General features: G+C 68.9%; 2 protein-coding genes across 4 annotated transcripts in view; both read right to left on the reverse strand.

The window, feature by feature from the left end:
• SLC12A5 (solute carrier family 12 member 5) overlaps positions 1-12,884 on the reverse strand; it is a gene marked incomplete at its 5' end in the record, with an annotated part of 28,127 nt that extends 15,243 nt beyond the window's left edge. For 2 of the 3 annotated variants that reach the window (XM_082491163.1, XM_082491162.1), the window contains one exon: positions 12,776-12,884. In XM_082491163.1, coding sequence (XP_082347289.1) covers positions 12,776-12,884 — 109 coding nt within the window. Of the gene's footprint in view, positions 1-6,017; positions 6,070-12,775 lie in introns of those variants that run through there. The other variant, XM_082491164.1, reaches the window with a different exon arrangement.
• A 982-nt stretch (positions 12,885-13,866) lies between these two features.
• On the reverse strand, positions 13,867-18,419 carry MMP9 (matrix metallopeptidase 9). The gene is made up of 13 exons (XM_082491196.1): positions 18,246-18,419; positions 17,786-18,024; positions 17,262-17,410; positions 16,880-17,008; positions 16,623-16,796; positions 16,373-16,546; positions 16,041-16,214; positions 15,762-15,917; positions 15,444-15,672; positions 15,184-15,323; positions 14,920-15,070; positions 14,711-14,814; positions 13,867-14,439 (listed from the first exon to the last, which is right to left on the reverse strand). Exons 1-13 carry the CDS (start codon positions 18,387-18,389, stop codon positions 14,330-14,332), a joined length of 2,073 nt encoding a protein of 690 aa, XP_082347322.1. The 5' UTR covers positions 18,390-18,419; the 3' UTR covers positions 13,867-14,329.
• Between the last annotated feature and the right edge of the window lie 200 nt (positions 18,420-18,619).

An 18,619-nucleotide genomic window follows, 5' to 3' on the forward strand; every position in this document is an offset into this window, starting at 1 on the left:
GGGAGGGGGCCAGGGAGCCAAAAGATGTGGTGCTGGGCAGAGCGGCTCAGTGGGTGATGGCCCCCGCCACACAGGGAAACCCAGGCAGCCAGGTTTGGTCCCTGGCCCTGAGTGGGAGGAGAGGGGCTCCCTGCCACGTACCCATCCTCACCACCACGGCACTGCAGCCAGGGCAATCGCACTGCCGGCGGCAGCAGCATGGCCGGGCAGACTGCCTGCACAGGCAGAGTTACAGACCTGCTCCACACCCTGGGCCCGGGGCGAGAGCTGTCCCCTCCACTGGCCTTGAGCACAGAGCCCAGGAGCACCCAGGGGCGCAGGGAAAGCGCAGGGGCCACCATGGGCCAGGGCTGTGCGGCCACCCATGCACCACAGCAGCCCCGGGACAGACCCTGTGACCATTTGGAGCAGTCTGGTCCTTTGAAGAACACCTGCCTCCTGCCAGTTGACTCATATTTGGGATCCTGGGAGCTGGTTTGCCTGTGTGCGGTGGTGATTCACCATCTGCAATTTCCCCAGCAGACACACCGCTCCTGGCTGACCGGGAGGTGATGCCCTGAGCACCGCAGGTGATGCCAACCCGTGGGCTGGACCCCACCTCCTGCCAGTCCCCCGTCTCCTCCAGTGTGGGGCAGTGGGGCACCACTGTCCCTGACAGTGCAGACAAACTGTGGGGCAGAGCTCACAGCCTCCTCCTGTGCAAGAATGGCGATGGCAGCAGCACCAGGGCACCCCAGACCACAGGTCTGGCCAGTCTCACACCAGAGCCCCCTCGGCTGCAGGACCAGGGGTGTCTGTAGCCAACCTCCCCCCCCACCGGGACCAAGCGGTGCCGGGTGGCACCTCGGGGGCACGGGGGAATGTGCTCGCAGCCTGGCAAGGCCCTGGGACCCCATCAGGAGAGCGGAGCCCGCAGGGGCTTCGCCTCACCGCCTGGTACCCGGCCGACGACATCACCGTGCTGGTTTCCATGGCAACGGCGAGCCACGGCCGCCTCGGCTCCCGCTCTTATGTAACGGCGCAGGCGACCGGACTCCGGCCCCGCATGGCACCCTCACCCCGGCCCACCGCCACCCGCCGGTGCCCCCCAGCCCACCCCGACCCCATGGGACCAGCACTGCCTGGCTCCACACAACAGATGCCAGGAGCACCCTGGGGTGCCCACGCTCCAACCTGCTGGCACCACAACAGCACCCACAAACCCGACAGACACTCCACCCCCCAGCCCGGGGCATGGCGGGGACCACGACCCCTGTGCTGGCATCGACCGGGCTGCCAGGGCCAGCCTGGGGCACAAGAGCCCCTCGCCTGGTGGTGCCGCCGGGAGGACCAGCACTGGGAGAAACCCAGGGTTGACAGGAGGTGGGGACATGGGGACGTGCACGCAGCACAGCTTGGCATCCCCAGGGGACCCCCAGCCACCCACCTCACCCCTGGCCCCACAGGCTGGAAGGAGTTAAGGGGCACAGGGTCCCAGGTGATGCTCCCCACTCCTGCTGGAGACCATTTTGCCGCAGAGGTTCAGTCTCTTGCCGGCAGCTGCCACAGGATTTGTGGTTTGTGCAGGCAGAGGCAGGCAGTGCCCACCCCACCCTCCACACTGCCCAGCACCACCAAGGGAGTGACACCTCCCGGCCATGGGCACTGCCAGGTCCCCCCAGAGCCTGCCAGGCCTGCCTGTGCCCCACTCCCCCAGCACAACCCAGGGATGAGCGGTACTGGGGCAGGAGCACAGGACAGGGCTGGGCAGCGGGAGCGGCAGCGGGAGCGAAGCAGAGCCGAGCCGTGCCAGGCTTCGATCCCGGCGCTCAGCCGCCCCCCTCCCTGGGGATCACTCAACATGAATCGGCCTTTTAATTTGCTGCGGCGGCTGGAAGGGCTGGCGGCGGGATTGCTGGCAGGAACCCACAGCCCCGCTGTGGGCACTGCGCAGTCCTGCTCGCGGCAGGGGTTCCCACTGACCCTGCCGGCCTCGGGCATCCCAAAACTGACCCTGCTGCCCACCCTGGGCAGCCCAGGACCCCCTGAGCCAAGGGACTGTCCCTGCACCCCCCGGAGCTCACCTGCCCCACAGGGCAGCGCTCGGGCTGCAGCACCAGCCACAATGTGATCTCCTAATGGCTTTTTACTCAGCCCTAAATTGGGTTGGGAAGCGTCATGTCCCTTATCCCAAATCCTCCCTAATCGCTTTACATGGCGCAGGGCGCTGAGCACTGCCTGGGGGGAGCCCAGGCAGCCAAACCCTCCAGGCTAATTAACCAGAGCTGCTGCTGGGGCTGCTGCCTGCTCCTGCCCGGCCACAGGCAGCCTGTCCCCTCCACAGCGCACCGCGAGGGCACGGCAAGCCCTGGACAGGGACATCAGGTGCTGGGACTGCGGTGCCAGACGGGAGGAGCAGCGGGTGAGGGGGGACTCAGTGCCCCAGGGACTGCCGGGTGCTGGCACAGGGGTGCTGACAGCTCAGGGACCCCCTGCACAGGTCTGGCCACTGGCCGCTCCTGCGCCACCCCCCTGCACCAGTCCCACCAGCTCCAGGGGCAGCAGCAGTGCGGTGGCTGCTCACGGTGCCCAGGGACACCCCAGGGCTCCCCTGGAGGTGCACAGGGCACCTTGACTTCTGCCAGAGTGTTTGACAGCACCGGCTGGCGAGCAGCCTCCTCCCGCTCCCCGGGGCTCTGCCCACAGCCAGCAGCAAGGGGCACCCCAGGGTGACCCCGCAGCCCGGTGAGCACACGGGTGAGCACGTGGCCCTGGCTGATGTCCCCAGCTGCTGCCGTTCTGCAGGAGCTGCTGGGCGAGGAGGCCACAATGCTGTTCTGTCATGCTCAGTCATCAAGGGGGCTTGGCCGCATGTCCACTGGCCTGGCCCTGGGCTGCTGGCCTGGGGGTGCCTAAGGCAGATTGGGGTGGCCAAGGGGCCCTTATGGAGGCTGGCACTTCTGCTCCCACCCAGGTTTCCTTCTTGCCTGAGCAAGGGTATCTGGCCAGCTGCCCCAGGTAGGGTAACCCTCGGAGAGGCCATGGAGCCCCCACAGCCCCCACCAAGGCAGAGACCACCAGTGGCCAGAGCAGCACCGGCTCATGCTGGCAGCATGCACAGCAGTGCCGGCTCCCGGCTGCAGCACAGCGGTGGGGTGGGATGTGGGGGTGCTCCCCCCACTCTGGGGCTGTGCTTTGCCCCTCCAGCCGTCAGGCACACCGAGTGGCCTTTTGGGCTGGATTCTTTCACTGCCTGACCCAAATTGGACCAACTGTTACTTCAGACCTATCCTCTTCCTTCCTAAACCAGGGATTATCCTCCCTTTGATCAGCCGGCCCTGCAGGCGCAGGATTTCCAGCACAGGCGCTTTGGGTGGCTGCGTTTAAACAGCTTCCCGGATTCTCCAACAGCCTGAGCCCTGCCTTGGAAATGGCCATGGACACAAGCTCCAGCAAAACTCCCGGCCCCAGGTCTCCCCTCCTTGGACAGCCCAGCGCCTCCAGGCCAGAGCGCCGGCACAGAAGCCTGCAGTGGGGCTGTGTCTGACATTTCCACAACCCAAACAGAGCACTGCAAGCTGCCAGCCTGGACACTGCAGGCAGCAGCCTTGCCTGCTCCCCTGTTCCCCACCACCTCCCCAGAGGGTCCGCCACCAGCCCAGCCCTTGCCAGGCTGACAGCACTGGAGCCCTTCCAGCCCTTGTCATGGGGCTCTCACAGGCTGTCCAGAGCAGGGATGCTGCATGGCCTTTCCAACAGAAATGGCCTAAGTGGCACCCAGGGCTTCAGCTGGGCTTGGGAAGTCACTGGCTGGCCAGCACCAGAGCAGCCGGGATGCATGGGGGGGGGCCCACTGGCATGCAACAGCTCTGCAACCCCCCAGATTGCCCATGGTCCCCGCAGACCCCACACAGAGAGCTCAGTGCAACCCTCGGCGGGGGGGAGGCAGTCCCACACCCCCCCAGCAGCCGCCCTCTGCACAGGTGTGGAGGGTGCTGCCATGATGCTTCCCGCAGATGCTCCCCTGCTCCCCCAAGCCCCCCAGGGCTCCCACCGCCTCCAGCCCTGTGCCCACCGGCCCACAGGACACCATCTCGCCAGGCCCAGCTCCAGGGACAGTCTGCCTGGTCCATCTGTAGTGGCACTGTTTCCAGCCCTCCTGCTAGACCCCAGCAAGGCAGAAATGCCTGCCGCCACGCCGCCGGCACTGCTTCGATGGAAATGCAGCGAGTGGGATAGATCCTGGTGCTGCAAAGGGCAAGGGGAGGGCAAAAGCCCAGGGAAGGGCATGGCTGGGGGCAAGCACAGCTCCCCCCCAGCCCAGCAAGGTGCCCCCATAAGAATCCTGCCAGCCCTGACCTTGAGTAAAGCCGTGAACAAACAAGCAAATAAACAGGCTCAGGTCGGCAAAGCAGAGAGAACACCAAAAGCCTCGTCGCGGCTGTGCCCAAAGCCTTACTGCAGGCAGCCAGGGACTTCTGCAGCGACTGCCGGAGCCGGTTGTCCCCTCCTGTCTGGGGCTTTCAGCAGACCCTGCAAGGGGACCTGGTGAGGGGCTGAGGGGAGTCAGAGAGGCACTGCAGATTCCCCTCGGGCACATCGCTGCATTTCCCTGGCTCCAGCCCATCCCTGTACCCGACAGAAACACCTGCAGGAGAAGGTGCTGCACTGGCCCAGCTGCCTGGGGCTGGACATGGCCCCGCAGGAGCCTGAGGACCCTCCTCAGCAGCTCGGCTGTTGGCGAGTGCCCCGGCGAGAGCTCAGGCCAAAGTGCCTGCAGTCGTATGGTCGCTGCCAGGGCCTGGAGGCCCCACCGCCCGCGGGGCCGCAGCCCCGTCCCCTCGCCCGCAGCGGCCCTGCCCGCCTGCACTGCGCCGGGGCTGCAGCATGCCCGGCACGGCACGGGTCGGCAGGGTACGGCACAGCTTGGACAGGACTGGCAGGGCACGGTACGGGCTAAGCCGAGCAGACCGGCTCGGCTCGGTTTGGCTCGGCACGACTCGGTACGGCACGGCAAGGGCTCGGTACGGCACGGCACAGCTCGGCACTGCGGAGCACAGCGTCCCCGGGCCGAGCGGCTCTCGCCGGCCACGGCGCAGGGCCCGGGCGGCCGTTTCAGCACCGCGGACAGCAGCGGCACCGGGCGGGCAGAGCCCCCGCGCGGTCCCGGGGGGCGGCGGATGCGGGAGGGGGGAGGGAGAAAAGGGGGGCAGGGATGGGGGGGCGGCAGCGGGGAGGGAGGGGGGGGGCGGCTGCCGGTGATCGGGGGGGCGGCAGCGGGGAGGAATGGGGGGGGGGGCGGCAGCAAGGATGAGGAAGGCGGTAGGGAGGGTTGGGGGGGCGGCAGCCGGAGATGGGGGGCGGCGGTAGGGAGGGATGGGGGGGAAAGCAGCGGGAATGGGGGAGGCGGTAGGAAGGGATGGAGAGAAGGTAGGCAGGAATGGGTGGGCGGCAGCCGGAGGGGGAAGGCGGTAGGGAGGGATGGGTAGGAGGTAGCCGGGGTAGGGGGGGCGGCAGTAGGGCGCGGGGGTCCCTGCGGGGGTCCCAGGCGAGCAGGAGCGGGCCGGTGCAGCGGCCGCCGGGGGCTACCCAGGAGAGGTCAGGGGCCGGCGCCCGGCGGGATCGCCCGGAGCGCAGCCCGCAGCCCCCGCCCGGGAGGAGGCTCCCCGGCAAGCCCCGGGCACGGCTCGGCCCCGCCGCGGCCGCTGCTCCAGCCGCGCCGCCGTTTCCCGGGGCTGCCGCAGCGGCGGGAGCAGGGCCGGGGCTGTGCGGAGGCGCCCGCCGTGGGAAGCCGCAACCGCGGGCCGGCAGCGGGAGCGGCCCCGCACCGCCCGCCGCAGCCCCGCGGGGCCGTCGCGGCCGGTGCCGGTGCTGTCCGCCTGCCCGTGGCGGGGTCCGGCGGCCGCGGCACCCCCCAACATTCGCGGTCCCCGGCTCCGCGCCGCCTCTGCCACCCGCTCGGCGCCGAGCCCCAGACCCCAGCCCGGCAGGGGCAGCCGCCCCGGACCCCCCCGGTCCCCGGTCCCCCGGTCCCTCACCTTGGCTGGCGCCGCCGTCGCCGTCCTCGCAGTCGGCCAGGTTGTTCAGCATGGCGCCGGCTGCCCGCGGCCGCACGCTGCTGCCCGGGAGCTGCGAGCGCCGCGCTCCGCAGCCAGCCGCGTCCCCGCACCGCCCCCCGCCGTCGCCGGTGGGAGGGGGCTGCAGTGCGGAGGCGCCCGGGGCTCTCGGCTCGCTGCTGCCGGCGGAGCCCAGCCCGGCCGCTCACTTCATCACGTATGCAGGAGGCATTGCCCCCGCCGCTGTGGGGAGGGGAGCAGCGGCAGGCAGGGGCGAGGCGGGGGAGGGCGCGGAGCGGAGCGCACGCCGCCTCCCGGCTGAGCCAGGCGGGGGGAGGAACTAGGGCACGGCAGCGCTGCGGGACCCTGCTGGCGCGGGCGGGACGGCTCCGCAACCCCGCACCGGCCTCCGCACCCCGCACTGAACCCCGCACCCCGAACCGGCTTCCGCAGCCCACGCTGGCTCCTGCACCCTGCCGCCAGCCCCTGCACCGGTCCCCCCCCGCACCCCACACCGGACCCCGCACCCCACCGCCGACCCCCACAACGGCCGCTGGTACAGCCCCGGGACCGGGCACCTGGCTCGGTGTGTGCAATGGGGCAGACCCTGTGCTTGCGGGGTCTCAGCATCCCCAAGGGATGCTTGGGTCAGGGCAGCTGCGCCCCCCGCCTGGGCTGCCCCGGCCCCTGCCCGCAGCGAGGCCAGTGGGGAGCACCTCCCGGGGGCAGTGCCAGCCACACCGTGGACCCCTCTACAGGCAGCAGGGCCCCGGCAAGGGGCAAAGCCCCCCCACCCCAGCTTGCAGCCACCATCATTCAAGCCTACCCAGAGAGGAGGGGGGCGGCCAGACCACCCAACAGTGGGGCAAGGGGTCTGGCAGAGGCTGCAGAGCAGGGAATGCTGCCCGCAGAGAGGAGTGGGCTTGGCCTGACATCCCCCCCAGGTCTCCAGGGGGGCCAGGGTCACACTGCACCCAGGAACACCCTGGCACAGCCCCCTGCCTCAGATCCACAGCGCAGCAGGTCCGGGGCTGACCCTGGAGAAGGGCCGTGGGGCGCAGGGCCACCTTTGGACCAGGGGGCTGCTGACAGGACCCTGCGCTGACCCCTCAGGGCAGCTCACAGCCCCTCCTTCTCTCACCCACTTAATCCAGGAGGATCCCAGAGCCGGAGCTGGCTGCAGCTCACGGCATCTCCTCCGGAGCAGGCTGAGATCATGACAGCCCGCTGGCGTTAGTTACTTCTTGACGGCTGTAATTAATTGTTTACTCTCTCCTGGTACGGGGCCAGCTGCTCTGCAGCGTGGAGGCTCCCCAGCCCTCACCTTGTGCATGGGGAGGGCTCAGACCCATCACACCCACCACGCCGCCAGCCCCAGCCCCTGCCCTGCCTGCTCCTGCCAGTATCCCTGGGCCTGGCGTCCCACGGGAGCCACACAGGCGCAGCCCCAGCTCCGCAGCAAATGATGCAGGACCACCCACAGGCAGGGTGGGCAGCTCAGGGGCTTCCCCAGCACGGGCAGAGCACTGCCACCCCCACCTTTCTCGTCCCCCAGCCCCCACTCCTTGCCCAGGACCCCGCACACTGGCTGCAGCAGCTCTGTCCCCTCGCCCCCGCGTCCCTCGGCCTTGAGCAGGAGCCAGCGCTGGAGCAAGGGGCTGGCCCTCTCCCAAGGGACAGGACAGGCCCCCACACACTGCCTGCACAGCCAGGGCTGCAGGCAGGCCGCAGCAGGCCAAGCCGCTCTCCCTGGCAGGTCCTGGGGGATTTGCAGACACTCCCCCCCACGCACGGAGGCCATGCGTGGGCAGAGGGGCAGTGGGCCGGGGGCCGCACGGGGGCCAGCCAGCCACGGCGAGTGCCGAGATGATGGTTTTGCGCATGAGGCCGCAGCGCGTGGGCTCGGCACAAGAGGGATTTTCCTGCTAAAACAGATGGGGGGGAGGGAGCACGTGAAAAAACACTAATCCCCTAATCCCTGGATTATGGCTCCATTTCAGGGGCTGGGATTTGCCAGCAGCGCAGGGGGGCTACACTATCAACTGCATTTGCTTATGTCATACGCAGGGTCCCACCAGTATGGGGGGGAGGGGAGGGGCACATTGGGAGTGTCCCTGGGGCAGAGCCAGACTGAGGGGGCTCAATCCCCCAGCACAGTACAGACCTAACCCTGACCCATGAGCGTGATGCCCTGGGGCTGGGGTACATGGCCACAGCACAGCAGGAGTGGAGAGGCTTGGCATGGCTTGGGCAGCACCCATGCCCTTGTGCTCCAGGCAAGTGCAAGGGCATGGGCAGAGGAGCCGGGGATAGAAAGAAGCAGACGGCTTTCCCTGAGCATGGGGGGGGATCAGCTGCAAGTGGCCCCCGAGCCCGTGCACAGGCAGGATCCTGGCATGAGGCCAGGAATGGCATCAGTGCCCCACTTAACTGCAAGAGCTGCCCGGGAATGACAAGGGAGAGCTGTGCAGCTCCTCTGTCAGGCCAAGGGGTTGGCACAGCACAGCCGGACCATTCCCCAATGTTGCCTCTGCACCTTTCCCTGGGATGGAGACCGCTGAGCTGTGCAAGATCCCCAAAACCCAGAGCCAGTCCAGGACTCGCAGCACCCTTGCAAACTGCCCTGTGCCACTGCAGACCCTGCAGAGACCCCTGAGCATGCCCCCACTCCCAGACACCCTACACCTGCCATGCCACGCAGACCCTGGGTGGGGAGAACCATCCCCGCAGCCCTTCCCAGGGCGGGTGTCCCAGCAGCCGGCTGCACAGCCCTTGCCTGACCTGTCACCAGCAGCGGTCAAACCTCCCAGGAGTGAGACACGTGCCGGAGGTGCTGGAAACCTCCTGAGGGTACAGAGCGGGCAGCCTGGCAGCAGCCCGCCCTGGAGGCAAGGGTGGTCATGCCATGGAGATGCCGATGGGCACGCTGCACCACGTGCAGCGATCCCCGGGCACTGTCGGCAGCCTGCCCCAGTCCACTCTGGGGGTAACCCTGTGGCGCAGCAAGGTGCAGAGGGCAGCAATGCACACACAGAGCCAGGGGCTGTGCCGGAGGATTTGCATCATGGTGTGCCCCGTATCACTCTGTCCTGCTGGCCCCATGAGCCTGGGGGCAGCATGCCCCACAGCACTTTGGTGGGATGGAGGGGTCTTCCTCATCCCTATCCAGGCAGGTCAGCACCCTGCCACCAACACCAGGGCAAAAACAGAGCCTGGACATGACACGGGCGCCAGCTCCAACCTGCCACCAGCTCCAGCAGCATGGAGGGAGGGATGGTGTCCCGTGGGGCTGGGAGCGGAGCCACGGGGAGATGGGAGCCGGTGCAGCTGCCCAAGGCCAAGAACAGAAGGGTGGCAGTGGGGCAGGGCAGGAGGCAGTGGGACAGGGCAGGAGGATGTGAACTCCTGCGTCACGACAGCCCCACACCACATGCAGCTGCTGCAGTGTCCCCGGCTGCCCTGCCCAGATGTCTTGCCCGCAACAGGGCCACAGCAGCGGGCAGCCGGGCAGCCCAGCACAGGGATCAGCCACCAAAGCGACCTCTTCCTGCTGGGCCCTGCTCCCGGGCAGCGCAGCCGAGGAGCCCCTGAACAGCTCCATGCCGGCTGCAGTGCCTCAGGGACGCCAGGCTGCCGCAGCTGAGCAAAGGCCAGAGGGTACGGTGACGGCCGAGGAACGGCTGCACAGCCATCGCCGGCTGCTCCCAAAAGTGTTTGGCACAGACGCACGGTTGGCCAAGGCTCTGGGGTGTCCTGTGTCCCACTCAGCATCCCCTGCCGGCCCCAGGCTGGGGGAAGCAGGGGGGCTGGGGGGGGCTGAGGGGGCGCAGGAATTGGGGGGGGCAGGGGAGGCTGGGTCCCCCACACACCCTTCTGTGCCGCATGCTGGGTGCCTCAAGCAGGGGCTGCAGGACGTTCCCCCCGGCACCCTGCAGGGGGCCCTGCCGCACCCTTGCACCCCGGGCCCCCCACGGCCGCGGCCCCACAGCAGGGTGACACCGTGGATAGCAGCTGTGGGGCCAGGATGCAGCCAGGACTGGTGAGGTCCCCACCACCACCCGAGCCCGCCCGTGGATGCCCACCACCGCACCCAGAGCCGACCCCCAGCACGGCTTCCCCACATAGCCCTGCCGACGGCCCCACGGCCTCCCCCGGCTGAACCCACCCCTCCGGCATCAGGAGCCGCCGGCAAGGATGACACCGGGCCCGGTTTCCATGACAACGAGAGAGGCTCCTTAACCAGTTGGTTACCATGGTGACTGCCGCCGAGCCCGGCTGCCTCGGGACACGGGGGGGGGTGGGGGGGTGGGGTGGCCTCCGCTCCAGGGATGCCCCGATGCCCCCCCGAGCCAGGGCAGCTGCCCCACGGCCAGCGCCCCGGAGCGGGGATGGGGGGGCAGCCCCACGATCAGCGTCCTGGGGGGGGGAGGAAGGGGGGGGCCCAGCCCCACACGGCTCAGTCCCACGGGAGACCCACCCGATTCCTGACCTCGCGGGAGGTCCGCCCCCCCCCCGCTGCTGGGGGAGACCTCCGTGGGGGCGGCCGCAGCGGCCGGGTCCCGGGGCCGTGTCTCCCATCCGGCGGGGCGGGGCGGGGCGGGGCGGGGCCGGGACACACCCCCCCGTCGGAGGCCGTCCCGTCCCGGCAGCGCCCCCTGGCGGCGGCGATGCCCCGCGCGGTCCCGGTCGCCCCCGACAGACCCCGCAGCGGCCGCAGCCGTCCCGTCCCGTCCCGTCCCGTCGCCCCCCACCCCCCGGGCCCAGCCCCGGCTCCGGCCGTGGTCCAAGCAGCAACTTGCGCCCGGCCCCGCTGCAGCGCCATGCCCGCACCCTGCCCGGCACCGGGAAGTCCCTTCCCGGGACTGCAGTGCCGGCCGGGAGGGGCGGCAGAGGCGGCCCCACGGCCCCGGGAGAGCGGCACCAGCCCGCCGGGCACGCTGCCCCCGGGGCCGGGCCAGCTGGGAGCGAGGCCCCGCGGGGGCCGGGTGGTCCCACAAGCACCGGGGTCTGTGCCGGGGCAGAGGGTCCCCACGCCGCCCCGGCACCGAGCAGCCTGGCTGGCTGCACCCCCCCCTGCTTCTGCCCCAACATCTGCTGCAAGAGCCCTGGGCCTCCATCACCCCTGCGCCGCTGCCAGCCCCGCGTGTGACACTGGGAAGTGCCAGGCAGCACGGAGCACCCGTCTGGCAACCCGCCCCTCCCCGGTGCCGCACAGGCACCTCTGCCATCTGTGGCCCCACACCAGACCCGTGGGCGCCCAGCCCCATGACACCCCCTTCCATCTATCCCCCTGAGAGGCCACATCCACAGCCCCAGGGCCACTGAGCCACACGGAGCATGAATCAGGGCAGCCCAGGGGGTCTCCAGCATGCTGCGCTGACCCCTCCGCGCACACCCTGCCATGGCTGCGGTTGACCCATAGTGCAGTGTCGGTCCTGGGGTGCCTGCTGGCAGGGCCGGACCACTGGCTGTCCTCTGTGAGGGCACAAGGTCACAGCTCAGTCGGGAAGGGACGCAATCCCTGCGCCTCCCCTGCCGCGGCCCCTGCGGCATGCCCACCCCAGCTCCCCCCAGCCAGGCCTGCTCCTCGCCTGGCCCCCTGCGAGTAGCTCCGCCGCCAAACTGATAAGCTGTTCCTGGAGGGCTACGGGCTCCAGCCACGGCTCCGGCTCAGCACCGGCTGCTCTGCCCCTGGCGCAGCTCACAGGCCAGGCCCAGCCGCCCTGGGATGCCGTGGGATGACAATTGGCCCCACACCCGCCTGCTGCTGGGTTCAGCCCTGCGCTGCCCCACCACAGCCGGGATCCTGGGCAGGGGGGCCCAGGGGCCAGAGCCCACTTGCGGGGGCACAGCCTGGCCTGACCATCGCGGCGCCCGTCCAGCTACTCGCCGCCTCCCACCAGCGCCCTTCGCTGAGGGTGCAAGGTCACAGCTCCACGCAGCACGGTGCTGCCGTCGGCCGGTTTTCTGGGATCGATACGGCTCCGGTGACAGCGCAGCCCTGCTGCCACGTCCCCCAGGCACCGTGAGGCGACGGCCTGCCAGCCCCAGCGCCCGCACCCGCCACAGTCCGGTGGGTCGCCACTGCCGCGGGGTGGCCACAGCCTGCCCTCCCCATACCCTCGCGTGCCTACAGCCCACCCTCCTCCATGGCTCCCCAAGGAGCGGTGTGCAGCCTCACACCCCACAGTCAGCCACAATCCCAGCTCCATTCCACTGCCAGTCCCGCAGGAGTGAGGCCTTGCTCCGATAGACCCTGGGATGGGGACAGGGCATGGGAGCTTCCCAGGGAGCCAGGGCAGCCTCGGGGGACAGCCCGGGGGTGAGGGGTCCTGCCCAGGCAGCTGAGCCCTGCTCTGTGCTCTGCACCCCCACCCCCCACCCCAGCCCCGCTCCAGGGGTCCCCTCTGCCTCCGAGGGGCCCGGCTGGATAACCACCATCCCGAGGTGACTCCACAACCCCCACGGTGCCCCGACGGCTCTGCCCCACAGACCCTCCCCAGGGACCCTGCCCTGGGAACTCTGCCCTCTTCCCCACCCCACCCCCCCGCCCTGCAGACCCTCCTCACGGACTGCTCCACCGCTTCTGCCCTACCGGCTCTGCCCCACAGACCCCTCCACACGGACCCTGCCCACGGACCTTGCCCCAGGGAGCCTGCCCCACGGAGCCTCCCACGGACCCTGTCCCACGGAACATCCCCCCCCGGCGCCCGCCCCGCCGGCCGTGCCCGGGCGCTCACCTCTGCCGTCGCGGCCGGGCAGGCGGCCGCCCCCCGCGCCGCGGTCGGGGCCGCGGTCGGCCGTGGGGCCGTGGCGGGGCAGCGCGGTGACGGTGAACCGCCGGCTCATGGCCCCGCCGCCTCCACAAGTGGCTCCGGGCCCCGGCGGCCGCCGAGCGCGGCCCCGCCGGGCGCTGACCGGGGTCCTAGTGCCCGCGGCACCGCCCGCCGCGCCGCCCCCGCGGCTGCAGGGCTGGCACGGCTCGGTTTGGCGGGCACGGCGGGCTCGGCTCGGCTCGGCTTGGCAAAGCTCGGCTCAGGTCGGTTCGGCACGGCACTGCACGGCACAGCTCGACGGGACGGACCGCGGGTCGCTCCGCCCCGCCCGACCCCACGCCGCCCCGCAACCGCCGCCGCACGGGGGGTGCTGGAACCGGACCCCGGCGGGACGGGACGGGACGGGACCGTGCTCTACCCCCGCCCTGCGCGGAGCCGCGGCCGCTAATTACAGCTAATTACAGCCCAGGGGCTGCGGCCGCCCCACCCTACCCTGGCCCCGGGCAGCCCCCGGAGACGGCCCCGGCCCCGCCGCTGGGCTCCGCGGGCCGCGTTGGGACATGCCGGGGCGGGCCGGGACAGGGCGGCTCTGCGGGGCCAGTCCGCAGCCGGGAGGTCCAGCCTGCAGCGGGGGGGTCCGGGCTGCAGCGGGGCCCGGCCACACGCCGTGTCCCAACCTGTGACAAACGCACGTCCCTCGCTGCCAGTAGACAGTCCCGGGGGGGCGGGGGCTGGCGGGGTACAAGGGAGCCAGGGCTTCGGGGGTACCAGGGGGCAGGAGGGGCTCTGAAGGGTGGAGGGCCACAGGGGGCTGCACGTCATGGGGGATGTTGGGACCGAGAGACATCCTCCTTGGTGGGACCCAGTGTCCCTTAGGGATCCCAGAGCCCTCAGTAGAAGGGGAGAATTGGCAGCAGCCCCCCTGCCCAGCACTCCCTCACCCACCGGCACTGGCTCCCCAAGCCCGGGGGAAGACGATGCCCCCCGGCCTGGCACTTCAGGGATTTGCCACGCCATGGTCCCACATGGTTGACAGAGCACTCGGAGACAGTGTCCAAAGGATTGTCTTTATTAAAAACAGGCAGATGGAGGTTGGCAGAGTGGGCGCAAGGCAGGACAGAGGCAGAGCCCTGCGTCCCTGCCCCGGCCAAGTCCCTGGGCACCAGCTCCCAGCGGAGCCTGGCCCGACCCAACCCAGCTGGCTCAGGAGAAAGACAAAGTCATTATAAATCCATGTGTGGTTTGCACCAGGCAAACGCCTCTGCACGGCAGAGCCGGTGCTGGCAGGGTGAGAGTCCTGCTCCCCAGCAGGGGCTCCCCAGGCCGGGCAGCTCCCAAGGAGCGACCCCAGGACTCCCTGTCCCTTCCTGCTGGGGAGACGGCAAAGCCCCCACCTCGTCGGGGGCTGCCCCATGGCCGCAAGGCTGTGCAGCCCACGGTGCCCCGGGGGATCAGGCTGCAAGACGGGAGCCTGGAGGTTGGCAGCAGTGGGCAGGGAGCAGTGCGTCAGTCTGGTCCTCAGTGCTGGGGACACTGCAGGATGTCGTACTTGACGTAGCCTACCCGGTCCACCTGATAGCGTGGTGTCATTCTCCAGTAGAAGCTGCCCTGGCAGAAGTGGTACTTGTCTGGATGAAGAGTGAGGTGGAAGGAACAGAGGGTGAGCAGGGACAAGGGCCTGTACCAGCAGCTGCCCAAGCAATGCGGGCACATGCAAATGTGGCACCAGCACATGGCCCTTGCTGGAGCCCAGCCAGCCCCACCACAGGGACCTGCCAGGGCCGATGGCATGCCCTGCACCGGTGCCATCCCCCACAGTGCAGCCCCTGCCCTGCACCAGGCACAGAGGGGCAGCCTGGGGGTGACAGCATGGCCCCCACACACCAGGTCCACGCTCACCTTGGTAGAGGAAGACATTGCGTGCATCAAGGGGGACACCAGTGAAGACATCGTCGGTGGCACGGGGGTAGCCCTTGTCCACCCTCTGGACCTTCACGTCCAGCCTGTGCGGAGAGCAGAACCATGCTGAGGGCTGCTGGGAGCCCTCCATCCAAGCCCCTCGCAGGGGGAGCCAGGAGGCACCGCCACAGCCGTCTGGACCCACTCACCTCCAGTAATTCTCCCCACTGAAGAGCAGCACTTTGCCACGGCCCCGCTGCAGGGCCCCCGAGATGCGGCCGGCTTCCTTCCCAATGCCCAGCTTCTCGATCCCCCGGGGGCCCAGCACACTCTTGCCAGAAAACACCCAGAACTGCCGACCTGCAGTGAGGAGAGAACACGGGTGTCAGCTGGCCCTGAGGGCATCAGAGCAGGAGCGGGCTCCTTGTGATGCCAGCAGCACCGGGGCCCAGGGTGGCAGGGGCAGAGCTCACCTGCAAAGAAGAAGACCCTCTTGGTGAGCACATCCTGGAAAGCGGCATCGATGACAGCCGGGAGGCCAGGCCAGGTGTCTGCGATGGAGAAGGCTCCCTGGATGCCTGACTTCCAGAAGGACGAGTGGGTCCAGTATTTCCTGGTGGGGAAGATCAGCTATCCTGGTAACCTCGGCATGGCACAGCCCTGTGTATCCCCCCATGCCCCCTTGTCACCCCGGCACTCATCGGGGCAGGAGGCGTCGGGCGCTGCTGCTCACCCATCCTTGAAGAAATGCAGCTCCCCATTGATCTCTGTGATGGCGTCGAAGTTCTTCTCCATGCAGGCGTCCCGGCTGGGGTCCACGGGAACAGGCTCGGATGTGGGCTCCGGTGTCTCCTCCTCCTCCTCCTCGGTGGTGGAGGTGCTGCCGGCCTCGGTGGGCATGGGCTGGGGCTCCTCGGTGGGCACAGGCGCAGGGGCGGTGGGCTCGGGGCCAGAGCCACGACCTGAACAAATACAGGGGAGGGTCTGAGGCTGAGGACTGGCCCAGCACCGTGGGACCCCCGGCATGCCTGGTCACAGTGCAGCTGCTCACCGTAGAGGTACTGGATGCCCTGGACATCATCCGGGTCCAGCTGGAAGTCCTGGACATAGCTGTACATGGGGTACATCAGGGCCTCACGCACACTGGAGTGGTCCAGCCCCAGTGAGTGCCCGAACTCATGGGCAGCCACCAGGAAGATGCTGTAACCTGGAGGAAAGCACTGGCCTCAGCCCCCAGCGGGATGGGACACACTGGCCAGGGACTATGACCCCCGTGGGGATGCCAGCAGCACAGCACGGGGCCAGAGGGTGTGGGCAGGGGGGCTGGTACCTCTGTCTGGGCAGAAGCCCCACTTCTTGTCAGTGTCATAGTTGCTGGTGGTGGCACACCAGAGTTTGCCATCCTGCCGGCCCTGGCTGGTGCAGGCGCTGTAGGACTGTCCCAGGAAAGTGAAGGGGAAGACACACGGGTCCCCCTGGGAGTTGCCGCCGATCACTGCCGTGTCTGCAGTACAGCGTCAGTGGGGCTGGCTCTGGCCGCCAGCCAGACTGGCTGGACTCCAGGACAGCCCCAAGACCCCTCGGGTGTCCACCCTGTGCACCACGGCCGGGATCCAGCCAACCAACACGCCCCCTCCCCGCGTATCCCCTCCCCACTCGCACCTCGGTTGGGGCAGAAGCCATATTTCTTGTCCTGGTCAAAGTTAGCGGTGGTGGCACACCAGCGGTAGCCGTCGGAGCGCCCGTCCGTGGTGCAGGTGTTGTAGGAGGTGCCATCAAAGATGAAGGGGAAGACGCAAGGGGACCCATCACTGTTGCCACCATTGGTGTAGAGGACTGCAGGGCAAGGAAGGGTGAGGATGGCCCCGGGCACCCGCAAGGCTGGGCAGGGGCTGCAGCCACCGATACTCACGTTCGCTGGGGCAGAAGCCATATTTCTTGTCCCGGTCATAGCTGGCGGTGGTGGCACACCAGGGCAGCCCATCTGTGCGCCCCTCCGTGATGCACCGGGAGTAGGAGTGGCCCTCGAAGATGAAGGGGAAGTGGCAGTTGGCCCCGTTGGCATTCCCATGGCGGGTCTTCACCACTGCTCAGGAGAGGGGCGGCTCAGTGATGGGGCTGGGGCAGGTGCCATCAGCCCCCTGCCAACCTGCCAGACCCTGCCCTTACCTAAGCCGGTTCCCAGTGTCCAGAACTCATCATCATCGAAGTGGGCATCACCCTGGATCCCCCGGCCTGGGGGAAAGGCGTGGGCCAAGAGCCCGTCCTTGCCGTCAAAGGGGTACCCGTCCCCGTGCTCTGTGGGAACAAGCACCCTCAGACCCAGCCCAGCCAGAGGAGCCCCTGGAGTGCACATGGACCCTAAGCACACGAGCCCTGTGCACTCCCTGCGTGCCCACATGCACCTGTTGGCACACACAGGGGCAGAGGGACTCCCCTCACATGGGGACACGGCCTGGGGAGATGCGGGCTGATAGTCCCATGGGCAGGGCATGTCACCGTCCCTCTCCCTATGGGTGAGCCAGCTCCCTGCCTGCCTGCGGGATGTCACCTTGGCTGCCGAACATGATCATGATGTCCGCCTCGCCGCTGTATATCTGGGTGAAGGTGAGGGGGGTCACGTCGCTCCACACTTTGAATGCCCGCTTGAAGGCATCATCAATCACGGCACGGTCCAGGTCAGGGGAGTAGTTCATCACCCTACGGGGGGGAGGCAGGGGGTCAGCACTGCCAGGTCCCAGCTCGTGCTGCAGGAGTGACCCTGCTCTGGATACGCAGCAGGGACGTGCCCCCACCCCGGGAGGGGACAGCAGGACTGGCATGGCTGGGCAGAGCAGCCAGCCACCACCCTCAGGCTGGGGCTCAGATGTTCTCCCGGGTGCTGGGGAGCAGATGCTACTGCTGTGCCGGCTTGGCCCTGGCCACACCGAGACCCAGCTGTGCCAGCAACACCAAGGCACGGTTGGCGGGCTGGGCTAAGGCTGCTGTCCCGCCTGTGCCCTCACGCTCGTCTCCATCCCCCGGGGACCATCACTCCGTGGGCACGAACCTCAGTCTCCTGGGGCAGAGACTCACCGGTACGTCAGATCCATGTGGTCCCACTTGAGGTCCCCCTCGAAGGTGAGGAAGGTTCCCACATCAGGGACACCACAGCGGGGGGCTCGCATGGCCTCCAGCGTGCTGGCATCCAGCTCCCCCGTCTCCTGCAGGCCCAGCTGCTTCTGCATCTTGCGCAGCGCCTTGGCCAGTGACACGTGCTTGATGCCCGTCCTCGCCTCCGCCTCCGTGGTGTAGCCGAACCGCAGCAGGTAGGTCTGAGGAGGAAAGGCAGCCGGAGGGGCTGAGCGAGGCAGGAGGGGCCTTGGGCAGTCCTGGGCATCACAGACCCCCGGAGCCCGACCCCAACCTGGGCATCTCCCAGGGCTCAGGGAGACAGGCAGTCCCGGAGCTTGGCCAGCAGCCCCACGCTGCCACCGCGGGAGCCCCTCAGGTTCCTGGGTGCCAGGAGGGGGCTGTGGGGCCGCGCTCCCCTCACCTCCGCCAGCTCCAGGTCCGACAGGGTGCTGACCAGCTCCCCCGGGAAGGTGACAACCGCCTGCGGTTTGCTCTGGAGAGGGGCTGCATAGCAGGAAAGGGCCAGCAGCCCCGCAGCAAGTGGGGCCAGGAGGAGGAGTGCCATGGTGTGGTGATGGCAGGAGGGCTGTGGCTGTGCCGGGTCCCTGCCGCTCTGCTCTGGGTGCCGCTGGGCTCCCGCTCCTATTTATGGTGTGGGGAGGGCAGTGAGTCACCCTCAGACCCCTCAGCCGCCGACTCACACTCCCTTCCCACGGTGACGAAATGCACACTCAGGCTCCTCCGTTCTCTGCCTTAACTGTTTCATCACCTTGTTTACTAAACACGCTCGGTCCC

This window comes from Vanellus vanellus (genome assembly GCF_965231255.1).
Source record: "Vanellus vanellus genome assembly, chromosome: 15".
NCBI lineage: Eukaryota > Metazoa > Chordata > Aves > Charadriiformes > Charadriidae > Vanellus > Vanellus vanellus.